At 40.1% G+C, this 16,671-nt stretch overlaps 1 protein-coding gene across 12 annotated transcripts in view; it reads left to right on the forward strand.

The window, feature by feature from the left end:
- Nucleotides 1-16,671, forward strand: part of fryl (furry homolog, like) — an 86,320-nt gene that overhangs the window by 18,529 nt on the left and 51,120 nt on the right. For 8 of the 12 annotated variants that reach the window (XM_050056053.1, XM_050056046.1, XM_050056043.1 and 5 more), the window contains exons 3-7: nt 11,417-11,625; nt 12,150-12,203; nt 14,653-14,792; nt 14,925-15,021; nt 15,890-15,969. In XM_050056053.1, coding sequence (XP_049912010.1) covers nt 11,506-11,625; nt 12,150-12,203; nt 14,653-14,792; nt 14,925-15,021; nt 15,890-15,969 — 491 coding nt within the window. In that variant the 5' untranslated portion in view covers nt 11,417-11,505. Of the gene's footprint in view, nt 1-189; nt 1,078-11,416; nt 11,626-12,149; nt 12,204-14,652; nt 14,793-14,924; nt 15,022-15,889; nt 15,970-16,671 lie in introns of those variants that run through there. The other 4 variants (XM_050056050.1, XM_050056052.1, XM_050056054.1 and 1 more) reach the window with 2 other exon arrangements.

Below are 16,671 nucleotides of genomic sequence, written 5' to 3' on the forward strand. Positions count from 1 at the left end.
CAAGTGGCACTCTAGTTTTGGTGTGTGCCGCCCCCCCCCCCCCCCCCCCCCCTTCCTTTAATGTATCCTCCCTTTTTTTCTTTCTCTCTTCCATCCTCCCATTCTTTCCTTTGCCTCCTACTGCAGTCAGGGATGACGCATCAGTATTGCTGTGGAGCTTACAGGAAGTGTCGTTTTGATAGGCCAGTGGAGAGGCAGCACAGTAGCAGCTCTGACATGCGTATGCATTGCTGAGCCACAGCCAGGGAACACTCGCAGCATTTTGATGACATCACCCACCCCCACACTCTGCTCCCGCCTCCCTCTGTTTGCTGTTGAAACAAGCTCGCTCTCACTCAGAGAGAAAAGAGCAGGCATCAGTAAAAGAACAAGAGCTGGCTGGGAAGAGGAGGGGCTGCTCATGAGCGAATGGAGAGGGAGAGAGCTTTTGGGGGAGGTGGAGGGTAGCTGACAGCGCTAGTGGGCTAGGACTGGCACACACATACACACACAGGAAGAGAAGAGGAGAGGGAATATTGCCGTGCATTGTTAAAGACTTCTGCCGTGTACTGTTTTGCTGCTGTTTCTTCCCTATCTGGAGCAAAAGTTCTCACGCAGTTTTGTCCTTCGCCTCTCTGGATTTTTCTATGCTGAAATGGGGATGAGAGACTCTGTGGATTGGCAAGTGGGCAGCAGGCGCTGGGGTGGAATACTTCTCTAACTAACCAGGCTATACTCTCTCTCCTCTTCTCCCAGCGCAGTTCTACTCTTCCGTGAACTAGGTGGCAGAGGAAACAAACTGGTAGCACTTCTTGGCTCTCGTTCCTCAGCAGCTGCTCACACTGTCTTTCGGGATGCTGCCTTTAACTAGCACCTGTGGAGGGTAGGATTCAGCTCCAATCGGGAGGTGTATGCGGGGTGTTTATTTGCAAGAAGAGTGGAATGTTTGGGTTTTGTGAAATGAAAGTGACAGGAGCTGTGTGATATTTGTGCCTTCTGGTGAAGCCTAACTTTTAAGAGCCGCCATGCTGAGCCTGCAGGATTCGGTCTTCTTTGAGATCAGCATCAAATCTCTGCTCAAGTCTTGGAGTAGCAGCTGTAAGTATCTTGCCAGGCTTGCACACATGTTTACATACCACACTTGGCCACCAGACTTATCTACCACACACAGCCAGCAGACCCGTGCAGCGTTGTACATGCATGCATGCACTCCAATCTTTGCTTTGAGATTGCCTATCTCCTTCCTGTATAAGAAAGGTGGTTATTAATGGAGTTGTCAGGATGACTGATTATGTTTAGTCCAGGTTTAGCCGGGCTTGTTTGATGTGTATGCAGGTGGCAGCAATTAACCTCTTCCTTCAGCAGAGTCCACCCTCCTCCCCCTGCTCATCATCGTTCTACTGGCTCCTAGTTGTCCCACAGATAATGTTTCTATTGATGAGCATCTGCTGATACACAACACAGGTGGACTTGAAGTATTCTCTCTGTTTATCTGGAAGTGCTGGCTGTTCCCAACTTTCCCTTACTCTTTCTATCGCGTCAACTTAAAAAAAAAAAAAAAATTAACATCCATATCTCTCCTCAGTCTTCCTTACCACCTCGCACACAATCTTCATCCCTCCTTTTTTTCCTCCTACTTTTATAACCCTCCTCTCCCTTCCCTCCGCCGCAGCTAATGTTTCCCTACTATTGATCCGTCTTCTGGTTCCCTCCTATTATTAGCTTCCCATACAGCCCATATTACATCAGAAATCAAAAAGGCGCTGGCTCCTCAGTCTCATTGAAATCTAGTGATGGACAAATGTGGATGGCAAACAGCAGTCTGAATTGCCCAGCTGATGCTGCATATATGTCCACATAGGTATAAACATGTTTCTTGTGCAACTCAAAATTGCACTTTTCTCACACATTATTGATATAGTAAAAAAAAAAAAAAGCTAGAGTATAAAAAAATAAGGGCTGACAATTGTTATGGATTTCAGTTGTGGTATTTGGTAGTGGTACAGTACACGTAACTTTGCTGTGACTGCAGAACCTTAGCCACACAAACTCTGACCAAACATTTCTCTCGTTTGAAAAAGGAATGCAAGGCTTGTCTTTTTCGAGGGATCACCTGAGTTGGCTTACTGGGGCTCAAATAAATTTATTTATATTTGCAATTAATTCCTTTCATTGTGACAGGACCAATGGGAATGGGATCCTCCTATTGTGATGTGCATAGTTTTATGTCCTAATATCGACAGCAATATTATAATTATGAATTTTAATGAGGACTTTTCAATAGCTTTCCCTCTGTTTCTCTCCCTTTCACACTCATTTACACACACACATACACACACACACACTCTCTGATAGCGGTTGGAAACGTGTCGTACAAGTTTGTTCTAGATATGGAAGTTTTGAAGTTTGTTCTAGATTGTGTGGCATGGTAACTAAAAGTGACTTCACCATGTTTGGGTACTAATTTGGGAACAATCATCAGACCACATGTTATCACAGAAGATTGCGTTAGGACCTTAACCACACATTGATTTATATACATGAAGTGGTTTTAAAAGAATCAGCTCTTGCAGAACTCGCATGATGCCAGTATTTCAATTTGATTGGTCCCTGCTCTGCTCTGGCAACATGAGGACATGTATCGTGAGACAATCGCGTACACATTTTGATAAACTGGTTAGGTAGGGAAGCTGTTAATTATCAGGGTTCCCCACACTGTATTGCAGTAGAGCCGGGCTGCCTCTGCCAATATCAGAAGAAATTATTACACTTCTATGAAATATATTAAGCCACATGTTTAAGGAGTGAGCTGACAGTTTGGACCATCATCAACAGATGGAAATTTCACTGCCATCAGCATAAGAAACTGTTGTTTTGCATATATTTAGCTAGCAGGGGTGTATAGTGGTTGGACTGATCTCACTCAGGTCTAGTAGCTGATGTTATACCAATGCCAACATTTAAATGGTGATGCTGGAATGCTCTAAAAAACGCAGTGTACTTAACTGTGGATACTGTAAAGCAGAAAAGTAGCTCAGTGGCTAAAAGTGTCGAAAGACATCAGAAAGGTCTCTGGTCTGGTGCTTCTCTGTGTGGAATTTGCATGTTTTCCCTGTCTCTGCGTCAGTTTGCTCCAGGTGCTCTGGTTTCCTCACACAGTCCAAAGTTATGCAGGTCATGAAAATAAGAACCTCTTATTTGCCCAGAGGTGTGAATGTGAGTTTGAACATATTTGTCTTTATTTTGTTATGTGATTGACTGGTGATTTGGCCATGATTTACCCTGCTCCAAACGCAGTGTTTTCTCACCCTCATGACTGTTGACAGAATAAGTTATGTTAAAAAGTGTGTATTCACAGATACTGTTACAGTGATTTATTTGTGATATCTTGTAATAAGACAGATTTCTCATAAAGACATAAAAACATTGTTTTGAACTGGGCAACCTTTGTACCCCCAAAAACAGGGAGAAACTGTTTACATTCCAGGGCACATTGTAGTAAGTCTGTATTCTCTCCCTCCAGGTCATAAATAATTGAAAAAATTAAAGTAATATATAAAAATGTTTGTACTCAGGATCCCTAGAACATCTGATCCCTAACATTGAAAAGGCCTCTGTACATAGCATCATAGGATTTTCTGTTAGCTTGGCAGTAAAGCATCCACCTGTTGAGTAAACAGCTTTCTTCCATTTGTCCCTCTTTCTAATTTACCGCCCCCTCGCTCCTCTCTCCCCCATCCTGTGCTGGTTGCCAGTTTTTCATTGGGCCTCTCAAACAAAGAGGGCCTAATTTCAGAAACCCTCTCTAAGCTGTCCTGCTTCAACTTCAGTCCATCTAGTCTCTCTTTGTGATGCTTTTCCCCCCGTGTTCTGAACACAGAATATGTTGTTAAATGTTCTTTATCTTGTCCTACGGTATAAAGATGTTAGACATGTTCAGTTGGAACACCCGGTAAGATTTTGAGGAATTAACACATATGGTGAGTTCACAGCTAAGCCCTTTATTGCTAAATCAATTTTTTAATCGTGATGGAGCATGCATATTGGTTTCCCAATCTAGTCCTCTGTTGCACTGTTGTCAAGTTATGGTAACAGATTTCTGCCCTTTATCTTTTAGATTCTTTCTTATTTTGATGTTGTATTGGTGAAAAGTAAACTAGTAGTAACTCGTCAGAGTGAGCATGTTGAGGCACAATTGCAGAATTGGCACTGCCACACCACATAAACATTGGCAGTGACTCCTTTGTCTCTCTCTTTAAAAAAAAAATGGACGCACTTGCGGGCCTGCATTCCAACGGTATGTGTGTGTTTGTGCTGTTGTTTCTGGTTGTCCTGACAGGGGAAGTGAGCAGGCGTTTGGGAGGGTTTTATTTTAACTGTGACAAGGTGGAGTCACTGCTCTAATAGTTGTGTAATCCTGCAGGGTGCTCCATTTCTTAAGCACAACCATGGAACTCTGGCAGAGCGGGGCTTATAGGCCTCTCATAACAAAACATAAGCATTTCTTACACCGCAGTGGCAGCTTGTCAGTCTTTTCTATCAGAACTGTAATTGCAGTACTGTCCATGGTCTAGGTTGTTCTGAATCTTTTAGATACCAGTGTTCTCTTGAGTTGCAGATCTCAATGTTTTTCAGGCTAAGGCAGACCATAGAAACTGTATTTTGGCAGGTGATTTGATTAGTATATATAATGAGGAAGAACAACTCTGAACAACTGCTAAATCAGAAACCAGTGACAGCTTTATTGCTTCCAAGTTAAGGGCACAGCCTTGAGAAGTAAGACATGTTTCACTTCTTTAAACCAAGCTTTTTTTTCCATTTTGAATATTGTGAATACAGCATCAACAACATCTGACAGTACATCCAGTCACAACGAAACATTGTGCTTGAAAAACAAGCTCTCTTTTTATGCCTCTGTGGTGGCAACAGTCGTGGCCCGTGGCGTTATGTTTTCAAGGATGAACTGATTAGATTTTGACGGTCAAAGGTCAAGGTCATTGTGACCTCACAAAACACTTTTTATGGGCTGTAACTCAGGAATTCATACGCTAACGATGACAAAATTTCACACAAATGTCTAATAGGATAAAATGATGATGTCATGCCATTTTATATCCAAAAGGTCAAAAGTCAGCTTCACAGTGACATCATAATGCGTTGCAAAAACACTTTCTTGGCTGTTTAATGCCATAAACTCAGGAGCAGCAGGAGTGACATTTGGTCAGGTACTGAAGCGGTGGCACTAATCTTGGGTGCCTAACAGAAGGTTGTTTAGATCTTCTGTGCTGCTGGGTTGAAGATGTGTATGAAGTATCCACTTTTACAAATTGTTGGTTCTTCGCAGCATCAACGATATTTGAAGCACTGTCAGCTGTCATAGCTACAGCTTTGAGTTCTGTCAGAATCAGCATTATTATCCAAGCATTGTCTCCATGAACTTTCACACTAATCCACTAGGTTTGGGTGATGTGGCTTAAAGTAATATCGCAATATTTTATACACAATATATATCTCTGTATTTTGAAATCCCCTCTAAACTACTGTGGATTCATAAAATACAGAATTTTTAAATTAAGTACAGTGACAGTAAAGTTAAATAAAATAGCTACTATCATAATTAATTTAAATAAAGTACTGTTATGATAAATTAAATGAAATACTGTTATAATAAAGTTAAATTAAGTATTGTTATAATTAAATAAATCAAAGCAGAACCACTGGTGCTTTTATTTTGAAGCACCCAGATCATCTCAGGCCGGAAGTGTTGATATTTTTGCTGTGAACGTGAAGCTTCCAGTCAACAGGGGTTGTTAGCAGTTAGCAGAAAGTAAAACTGTTACTGTGGTGCCTTTAAACGTGAGGATATATTCACTGCAAGCTGGAAACAAACTAACAGCTCTCCAGTTCATATATTAAAAGTATTTGCAAGATGCACTGGTGCTCCATGGTCACAAAATATGACTACATAAGGCCCGTTTCCACTGAAGAAGTTCCCGGTACTATTTGGGGGGCAGGAACTACTACAGGAACGTCCTCTTGCTCGGCTCTCTCAACCGCCGTGTCTCCACTGAGAGAGCGGAGTACGAGGAAGGTTCCTGTAAAGTTACGGGCTCTGGATGTGACGTAATCGTTGCGCGACCATTTTGACCGGGGCGACGTAGGGACGTTGTTAGCTGTTAGCCGATAGCGGTGTCTGTAATAACTCAGTAAATGGCCCGTGAAAAAAACATTTTTTCCAGCGGATGTCTTAGTTACAACATGATTGAGCTAACTGGAGTAGTTTCATGTCGTATCCGACAACGGGAGGCTTTTAACAGATGCTGTTGTGAGCTGTCCCTGTCAGCTGCAGCCACTACTGATGCTTTCCAGACATCGTGATTTCCCATAACTGAATAAATACCACACATAGCAACACAAAACTGCTTTGCTAGCTCAATCATGTTGTAACTAAGATATCCGCTGGAAAGAATATTTTTTTCACGGGCCATTTAGTGAGTTTTTTTTACATGGCGGCGGAAGCTATATGAACGAGCTAACCCTCGTCTGCTGAGTTTTAAAAATGCCGGCTATTTTGTAGCTTTCTGTTCACGTCACATCCCTCCTTGAGTATATCCAATCAGCACCAAGTAAACCCCAAGCCCCAGCCAGGAGTCTTTCGGGGCCGTTCTGAGTACCTACCCCGAGGCAGGGACTTGTTTAGCCCCTGTAAAAGTTCCGGAACTCTGTCCTTAGGGGGTGGTTCCTGCGGTGGAGACACGCACCAACGGCCCCGGCCCCGTAAAATTACCCCTTAGTTCCTGCGGTGGAAACGGGCCTATAGTCACGGTCTGGAGCCCTGCAGATACAAAAACACAGGCTTCATCTGGTCACACTATCGTTATAGTCATCGTTAAGTTAAACTGTTACAGCGGCGCCAGTAAATGTGATGATTTATTCACTGTCAGCTGGAAACAAACTTACATTAATGATATTTGCAGGTCAAACTGGTGCTCCATGGTTGCAAAATGTGACTAAATAGTAGCAGTCTAGAGCCGTGCAAGTACAAAAACACAGTCTTTCTGTTAGTGTATGTGCATGTGAGAGGGAGACCGTTACAGGAGAGCACTGAAAGTCTCATGTCAGTGGCTTAAAAAAAATTACGGTCTATACTCGATGTTTGTGATAGTCATTTTATACATCCAATGTTGACGAGCCAGTATACATTCAGTATAGTCTGTCTGTTGCCCACCCCTATAATAGAGACACAGCAGAACAAGACAAACAAAGTGAAGTTGAATCAGTTTTATTTATATATCCTTATATCACAAAGCAAACATTTGCCTCAAGAGGCTTCGTAATCTGTACAGTAAACGACGTCCTCTGTAGTTGCACCATGTGATGAGGCTCTCTATCAGTCCTCTGTACTCCTCTGTAAAAATAGTCTCCTAATGGAGACAGCGTGTTTCTCACTGGAAAGTCTTCACTGGAGTCATAGATGTCAATATAGCGATAACCTAGATTTTGCCAAAAAAATACACCTAATACATTTTATTAAATTTCTTCAAAGTCTTCACTACAGATATTTTATGAATCTGGACAGACATGGATGTTAACTACAACATGACTGGCTGGTAGAAGCATACAACTACAAGGTGGTAATTCTGGATTACATTTTGCTGGTAAAGCATGCTTCAACTTTTTTTTTTAAAGATTTGAATGGAAAAAGGAACATGACCTTAGGGTCATAAGTGAGTCGCTTGTTTTTCAGTCAGCACAGTTTCTGGCTTAAAACAGGGAGAAGTTTATAAGTAAGTAACCTTCCATCTTTTTTAAAATCATTTACAAAGATTTACGCAGGGGGGTCAGCTTTGGAAGGGATCGTAGTTTGGCATGCCACAGATGACTGGCATGTCTTGCGTTTTTTCTTCTTTTTTTTTTGTGAACTGCAGAAGTACAGTGTTGGGGTATTCATGTGTGTGGACCAGTCAACAATCTAGCTGGCCCAGGATGGGAGAGAAAAGAAGGATGGAGGGGGTAGAGCATGCACAGCACGGATTGGTTATTAGGAGCTGGCTATGTGACATCATTGGGGGTGTTGGTGCAGCACAGTAAACAAAGAGGGAAATGCTTGAAAGGCTCTCTGTGCTGCTGGACAACATGACCACAACACAGCTAACACTTGCCACTACGCTGCTCCTGCCACCTCCCCACTTTCATTCGCTCTATAAAACATAGCATGTCTATTGATGTCTGATTGATTTAATCATAACTGTTAAATTAGTGTATGCTTTAGAATTTTTCCACGGTATTTTATTTCGCTTTATGTTTTAGGGGGTACTGGTGTGGGAGAAGAATAGTCATTTGTGTTGAGATATTGGAGGGAATGGTGGCCTGAGACATTTTTCAGATGTGGTCTTGTGTTTTAAAGGGAGATACTGTAGTATTTAAATTATAATTAGAAAAGTAATAAAAAAAAATTGTGGTTATTTTGCCTTTTTTTTATTTACAGAAGCAATTTAACAGTTCCATGTTTGTCATCCTATGATAACTTGTGATGCACATTAATCTAAATTTTATATTCTATAATCCATCAGTTAATTGAAGAAGCAATTGACAAGATGATTGATTATTCAAATTAAAATGATTGCTTATTGCAGCCCATGTAGGTTTGTGCATAAAGTCATTAGTACTAACTTTGTTTTTGAATGACCCTGTTATTTAACTTACTCCAATCTAATAATGACTTTTCGAACTGAAACTGGATCTCTGACTGTTTGGATACCAGATTATGTTTTGAGAATCTGAGTAGTCTGAATATCAGATAGTGTCTTGGTGTACATAGTGTGCCACAATTTGATTTTGTTGTTGTACAAAAAGCTTCATATGCGAGGTGTGAGTGTTTTTCTGCTGAAAAACATATTTTTTTCCTGAACTTCTGCTCCTCAATGGTATTCAGACTATTAAGAATGCACGAGTGTTTCTGTGACAACCAGGAAGAAACAGAACAAGACTTTTCCTCGGAGGGAATGAGGCGAAGGGTCGGTTTACTATTGGCTGTCAACTTGGCTGGATTGGAACCATTGTGGACTGGACTGGAAGTCGTGTCCCAGCTGTAGCATAAATCTCAGGAGAACTATTGAATGTCATGAAGCCTGGTTCCTTTTGAAAAGATAGCAACTTGGCTCTGTAAGCATGAACTTAGACAAGCATGTCATGATGATAATGCAATTTTCATACATTTCATTTCATTTTATTGGTAAATAGCAACTTGTATGAAGCTGGTACTTAAGTGCTTTTTAAGGTTATTTATTGTTTGACTGTGTGGACTTACTATCTTAGAGACTCACCGCACTGTTTTTCACTTGCATTAAAGGTTGTATATATTTTTGTTTGTATGATGGTGTACCTAAGAACTGAAATTAGTATTTACCCTTCATGGCTAAAGGGAGAAAAATAAGATAACGCCTACATGTGATTGTTTAACATCTGTTTCCAGAACTGTGCCCTCTAGCTTCTCTGCCATTTCCCTAAACACCAAAACCCTTAAGATTTGTTTAAACTATTTAAATGGGATGACCAAATGATCTGTGCCACATGCAAATGCGTAGAGCTCTGGGTTCTCTTCATGACCTTAGATGAATGTTTTTCAGGAAGCCAGTCTAAAATACTGCTGAAGGAGCTCTGTGGACATTCAGTTTTACAGTGTTTTACTTTCCTCACCACTGAACTTCCAGCCTTCCTTTTTGGTTATCTGTAATTCACATAGTTAAGACTTTTTTAATACACCTATTGTTTTTAAAGGTGCATGATTTCTTAGAAAACACAGTTGACCTCCAGTTTTACCTTAGATTCATGTAATCCTCTTCACCACTGTGAATAATTTGCATTTGCACCAAACATAGTCTTCGGTAAAGCGGGGAAAAGATGTTAGATCCAGAGAAACAACAAAGCAGACTCTCAACAGTTGGCTGTTAGGGTTAAAAGTTAAACCATGTTTATTATGCACCTAAACCTACTGGTACTGTAAGAAATCATATATTTCTGAGTATAGTAAGTTAATTTTGTAATAGCATTTTTCATCACCATCAGTTTATGTAGATGACTGCTGCATGTAATTTCCTGTGATTTGTTAAATTTAGTCTTAATGTTCTCAAATCAACTCAAATTTATTTAGAAAGCACATTTAAAAACAACTCATGTTGACCAAAGTGCTGTACAAAAGGAATAAGATGCTAAAAACACATACATGAGAAGCAACACAACTGTCAGGTACACAGCTCAAACATTTAGAGACACAGCACACACAGGCACGCATCAGCAGGACTCAAATGCTGCTTGGTTCTTTTTAATCTCCCAAATATGCTAATCTGAAAATTAAAAACCAATAAGAATATCACAATCAGTAACATACATTTGGTACACAGGGTTTGATTTGTCACTTTGTGGGTTACTCACAGCTCAATAATGTATAATGGCAGTTTGATAAAGTACTTGTGGCAGACAAAACAAAAGTATCAACAATAAATCTTCAAATTAAGTATTTTTTTCACATCTGGCCCAACTTGGTCGATCTCTCAATGCAGAAGTAAAGTGCAAAGAAAAAATCCGTCTTGTCAGCTTGTACATTCCCAGAAAGGGCAGCTGGGGTCACCACCAGAACTTTGAGGACATATCCTGACAGTTGCTAGCATTGTGCTCTTCAAACCGGGCCTTTCTGGCTTATCTTTTTGATAAATGAAGTCGTAGCAGAGGTGAAATGCAGATTTTGTTACTTTTGGACAAAGTTAGGTTAGCTGTGCCAAGTCTTAATGCTAAACTAAGCTAACCAGCTGCTAGCTTCATACTGTATTAGCATCCAGACATGAGAGTGGTATCAATATTCTCATCAATCTCTTTACAAGAAAGTGAATGAATATATTTATCAAATGTCAAAATACTCCTTTCTGTTTTCCTTCCAGGCTTGCTGCTTGCTTTTTGAGCAAATCAGTTTTGCAAGAAAAGCAGTACATTTCAGCTCAACACTGTTGAAAGAGCTGGCTGTAATATTTAGTTATTCTAGATTCAGACATAAACACAAATATTCCGATCTTTCTGATAGATTTTGATAATTAATGTTGACATTCCTCTAATGGGAGTTATGATTATTCTTATGTTTGTTTTGAAGGTGATTTGAGCCTAATATGGGCTATATGAGTTTAGAAAATTAGTTTATAATTAGAGGCGTAGACTCAAATGGAAGTAGTATGTTTGCTCTAGTCAGCACTGGAATATTTCTCTCTTGCTCTCTCTCATCAATTCAGTCAACTTGCCTCTTTAGGAAATGTCGTTGCTCCTGTTTGGATAAGAACTAGAGCATGACACTGCATACTTTACAAGATTGTGTTGTTCTTAGTTTGACCCTGCTGCTTTGACTCCCACTGTATTATTTTCTAACCTCTACCCTCCTCTCTCTCTGCAGCTTCTGCACCAGTCAGCAGCAGCGTGAGTAGACGCCGTGCCCCCTCCTCAGTGACTCCCCTCTCGTGGGAGAAACACAACGTTGCCGCCATGTCGAGCATCACCATCGACCCCGAGCTCAAGCCCGGGGAGTTTGTCATCAAGAGTCTATTTGCTGAGTTTGCTGTGCTGGCTGAGAAGAAGATCGAGATGGTGATGGCTGAACCGCTGGTGAGTCCACAGGGGGTGAAAACCAGTGTCAAGAAACACAGGAAATGAAATTCAATACACAACACGTGATGTGGCGCACACACACTGCTGAGATAATCTCTTCTCTTTTGCAACTAACTGCCATGCCTTTAGTCATTTCAGGAAAAAAAAGAAATATGTGTGAGGAAACCGGCAGGACAGGCTCATAATCTTCATGTACATGATCTACAGGAATGATAAATTTGTTTATCAATAACAGACTGATTTACTGTCCTTTCATCGTCCTGTTCCTCCATTAATTCCTTTTATTCAGCTCAGCTCCTTCACATGGGGGCTCCTGCCAGGGTAACATCCTCAGGCTGATAGAAGTCTTACCTCACGCTCATTCAGCCCCTCATTCACAGAAAAACTTCAGTGTTCATTTGCTCACTCATCAACAGGCCTGCTGCTAAACCGACAGCAACATGCTATTGTGAGAGTACCAACGTTACAACTCTGCTGGGTTAGAAACACACTTATTCTTAATCTCTCTGTCTCTCTACCAGGAGAAACCCCTGTCCCGATCCCTCCAGAGAGGGGAAGATGCACAATTTGACCAGGTCAGTACAATCATAGAAATGACCAGGAGGTAAAAATGTGTGTGGGTGTATGAAGGGCTGGGTAAGAAGGCAAAAAATGTTATTAGTTAAAATTGTTCACATCAGTCGACATCGGCAATTATCACAATAAATGTCAAATCAGATTTGGCTCTATTATTTTTTTGTGTACATAAGGGCTGCAACTGATAACTACTTTTCAGTTTTGATTAATGTGCCCATTATTATCATGATTAATTTTTTAATTGGTCTATAAAATGCTCATTACAGTTTCCCAGAGCCCAAACTGAATTCAACACAAAGACTGTATACGTTTACTTCATCATATATCATTTACTATCATAAGTCACAAAAAGCAGCAAATTTTAAAAGCTAGAACCAGGAAATGTTTGACATTTTTTCTTGAAAAATAACCAAAACAATTAATCCAATATCAAAATAGTTGTCAATTAATCTTCTTTTGAAAGACAAACAATTAATCGATTAATCATTGCAGCTCTAGTGCACATTAAAGGAATTTGATGTGAATGTTTTGTAACATACATACACAGAATAGACATGCAGCTAAAAGTAAAGAAAGTAAATAAAAGTTTAAGTCACAATTAACTGTATGAAGAAATCATACAGTTAATTGTGACTTAAACTTTTATTGTCAGTTCATGACAAACACTTGTTAAACAGTGGAACATTTCTAAAGTAGATTCAAAAGTAATTATAATCAACAAAATTTAAATCCATTAAATAATGACAAGACAAGAAATCTTAATTCTCATCAACAGAAAACCTTTGTACAGATGGTGTAAAACAGTTTTCAGCCGTCAGTGTTAACAAAAAAACAAATCTCAACTGTGGTCAGTATTTTCTGTCAATTTAAATGCACAGCATGTAATTGTGTGTTTCTCAGTCAAAACAATAGCAAAACACAGACTTTGATGACACTGTGAAGCAGCATAGCATCGTTCAAACAACCACCATTGCAGAGGAAAATCTATCTGACTTGACCCAGGCAGAAATCACGTTCACATACAGGGAAACTGATACGTTTTATTCATGTATGTTACACTATGTCATTTCATTCTAATGAAACTGCTGCAAGTCACGTTAGATAACTTAAACTTGCCAACTTACCTTTAGCATTAGGTGAGTTGACTACCCATACAGCTACCATAGCTAACATGTGGCAAATTCAGTGGTGATGTAGCGCTGCTTTTAAGGTGCATAAGCACCCCCCCACCCACTACCAGTGTATGGGTGATTTAATTATATGACACATTTATCAAACCTTCGTTACATTTCTATCAGGAAAATTAAATTGAGATAATTATTGTTGTCGATTTATTGCCCAGCCCCAGGTGTGTGAATGTGACCAACAGCAGTCCTCTCCCACCTCTGTATGTGTGTGCAATATTTGAGTCCCCAGCTCCACCCACTCAATGGCCCGTCTGTCCCTCATCTGTAGCTGGTGCAGAACTCTATACAATAGGCCTGCCTGCTGCAGAATGCTTTGTTCAGCACAACACAAAGCCAACGAGGATATGGTGCTATAGATCCAGCTGTCCCCATTGTGAGTGAGGGAGAGAAAATGGGTATAGAGAGCGCAAAAGTGAGAGTGTAGAATCGCTGTGTCATCCTCAGCAGTAAATCAGCATTGGGTGCTGGAGTGTATCTGCCCGGCGCCATAAGGGCAGAGGGAGCAGTTGCATAACTCTCCTGCCTAACATCCATCATCCACCTCTCTCATCATGCTGCACTGGCCCTTAAATACACACATACACACACATACACTTAAGTAGGTTATGCATACTGACCACCTCGACTCATGTTGTATGTGTTCTCTGAATCTATTCAGTCTGATCTTCAGTTGCTAAAATTCTGATATCTTGCTTTTTGTATTCACTCATTAGTAATAGGATTTACAGCTTTCTCACAACACAGCTGTTACTATACAGCAACATACAGATCATTATAGAGCATCTCTAACATCGGATTTGTCAAGCCTGTAAATGCGGTGCTATTTTTAAAAGGCACAATCTGACGTCATATTTGATGTAATCAAAGTGCTGATGAGGTGTTTGGAGGACAGCTCATTATTCCTGTGGTGTTACATATGAACACTGCAGGGCCATATGTGTTGTGGAGCTGCTCAGTAGTATAGCAACACTATGGCGTGCTCAACATGTCAACCAACACTACACTCTGAATTGTAATCAATAGCTACAGTATGTCACCCGATAGTTGAGAAAACCACTGCTCTATACTAGACCGACTCAGTTATTGAATATACACTTTTAATTATTGCTTGTGGGACAGCTCTCTCTGCATGATGTAATCACTTTATTAGCATATTTCACAGGTATTTAAGTGAGCAAGTATTTAATTTGCATGCTAAAAAATGCGACTAGGTTTATTAGTCATAATGAGTGAATCTAATGTTTCTGTTATTGTTTTCCAGTTAATAAGCTCTATGAGCTCAATAGCAGAACACTGTTTGCCCTCCCTACTGCGCACACTGTTTGACTGGTACAGGCGGCAGAGTGGCACTGAAGACGAGTCTTATGAGTACAGGCCTCGCTCGAGTACTAAGTCCAAAGGGTGAGACTCTCATCTTCGTTTTCTTCCTCATTAACAAATCATTTGTAAATGATTGTATTTTTTTCATCAGTTTTAAGATGTACTTTACTTAAAACCGCCTTGTTCACTATTGTTTTCTGTCACGCTTTGCAGAGACGAACAGCATCGGGATAAAGATTACCTTCTGGAACGGAGGGACTTAGCCATAGATTTCATTTTTTGTTTAGTTTCAGTGGAAGTTCTAAAACAGGTAAGCTATCTGAAACTCTGCTATACTGATTAACAGCGTCTATAAAAAAGTATTTGCCAGTTGGATTAAGGAGGTCATGTGACTTTTAAATGTTTACATATAGAAGGTGCAGTGCACTTGCACTTTAACCTTATATTGACATTATCTTATCCAAGCACATAGCAAGTGGTTGTGGATAATCCTGCTATCGCACTTTATGTACTCTGCTGTATATTTCTACTATAACGTCCTATTTACAGAAGTGGAATTTTTGAAGGTGTTTCTTTCTGATGTGTTGTAGGTTAGTAAAGTCATTTATAGTACTCAGTCAAACAGTGCAGTGGTATATCTTTACTTTTGTGCTTGCTAAACAGATGCAGGGTTTCTCACTATATTTGATTTCATTTCAAATGGAATAGTTTACCTAGTAGATTTGTTATAGTCTTTGCCCACCCTTTTATTGCTACCGATCATTCAAATTATCAAGATATCCTTAACGGCCAGCGCAGCACTCATTCCTGATAAGAGAGTTTTTTATGGTCTCACGAGTGATTTGCAGTCTCAGAAAGATAACAGAATTGTTTAATATCTTTGTACTTATCTTCTGTAGTACAGAAAGGAACTGCAGTGTTGTTAGTGAGGTCTTTCCCCACAGGGGGACACAGTAAATAAACACAATGGCAACAGACCAATTTCCAACTGAGTGTGTTTCTAAAGTGGACTGTCCAAATCTGTGCAACTTTCTGAACTAAAAGCCAATCCCCGGAGACCAGAGCTAAGTTGTCCTTGGCTTTGCTCCTGTAGGGAGGCAAATGAATGGTAGCAAAGAGAAAGAATGAAGAATATCAATGCCTCTAATAAGACCAATGATTCCATGTCTACGTCACAGATTCCTCTTCATCCAGTGCCAGATGTTCTAGTACACGAAGTTCTAAACCTGGCATTCAAGCACTTTAAACACAAAGAGGGGTAAGTAAGCATCATCACACAGATGAACCAGAGACACAGATGAATAACACATGAATAAAAGGTGCTGATGAATATGCTCTTGACTGTGGCGCACTCATTTTTGGGTTTGGCTTTGCAGTCATCAATTGATTTGTCTGATTGAGAAGATCAACTCTGTGGTCATTGTGTCACTATAAACTGTCGGTATCACACTGTTACTTCTCCGCATTAAAATATCTCAAAACAACTAGACCTATGTTATATATTTTGTTGACTTGTGTACTTACATTATCCCAAATGTTTCAACCCGTTCAAACCCTGAAAAATCTGCAATTTTATTCAAGACACAGTGTGTTCCATTTGCTCGCCTGTCAGTGGCGCCATGTAACCTTTATCTCCTGTAGTTGCTTTAACTTCAGAGACACACAGGAACACCAGATGATATGTCAAAGAGTGAGGAAGGAATTTTACAATGTCAAAGAACTTACTCAATAATAGTAATACAGATTTTTTTCATTGACTGCATGCCATTTTGCAACATAGTGTTTCATTAGAGACCTAATATATTGATATATTGCAGTATCTATCCAGCTTATTACGGTGTGCCACTCTGACAAGTGGCTCATGCCATCAACCAAGCTAATGAGTAGTAATTTTATTACTTAACAACAACACGCTCTGCAAATTTATTTAGTATGATTGTTCAAACCACAGATAACAGCA

The sequence above is a fragment of the Epinephelus moara genome, chromosome 10 (assembly GCF_006386435.1).
Source record: "Epinephelus moara isolate mb chromosome 10, YSFRI_EMoa_1.0, whole genome shotgun sequence".
NCBI lineage: Eukaryota > Metazoa > Chordata > Actinopteri > Perciformes > Serranidae > Epinephelus > Epinephelus moara.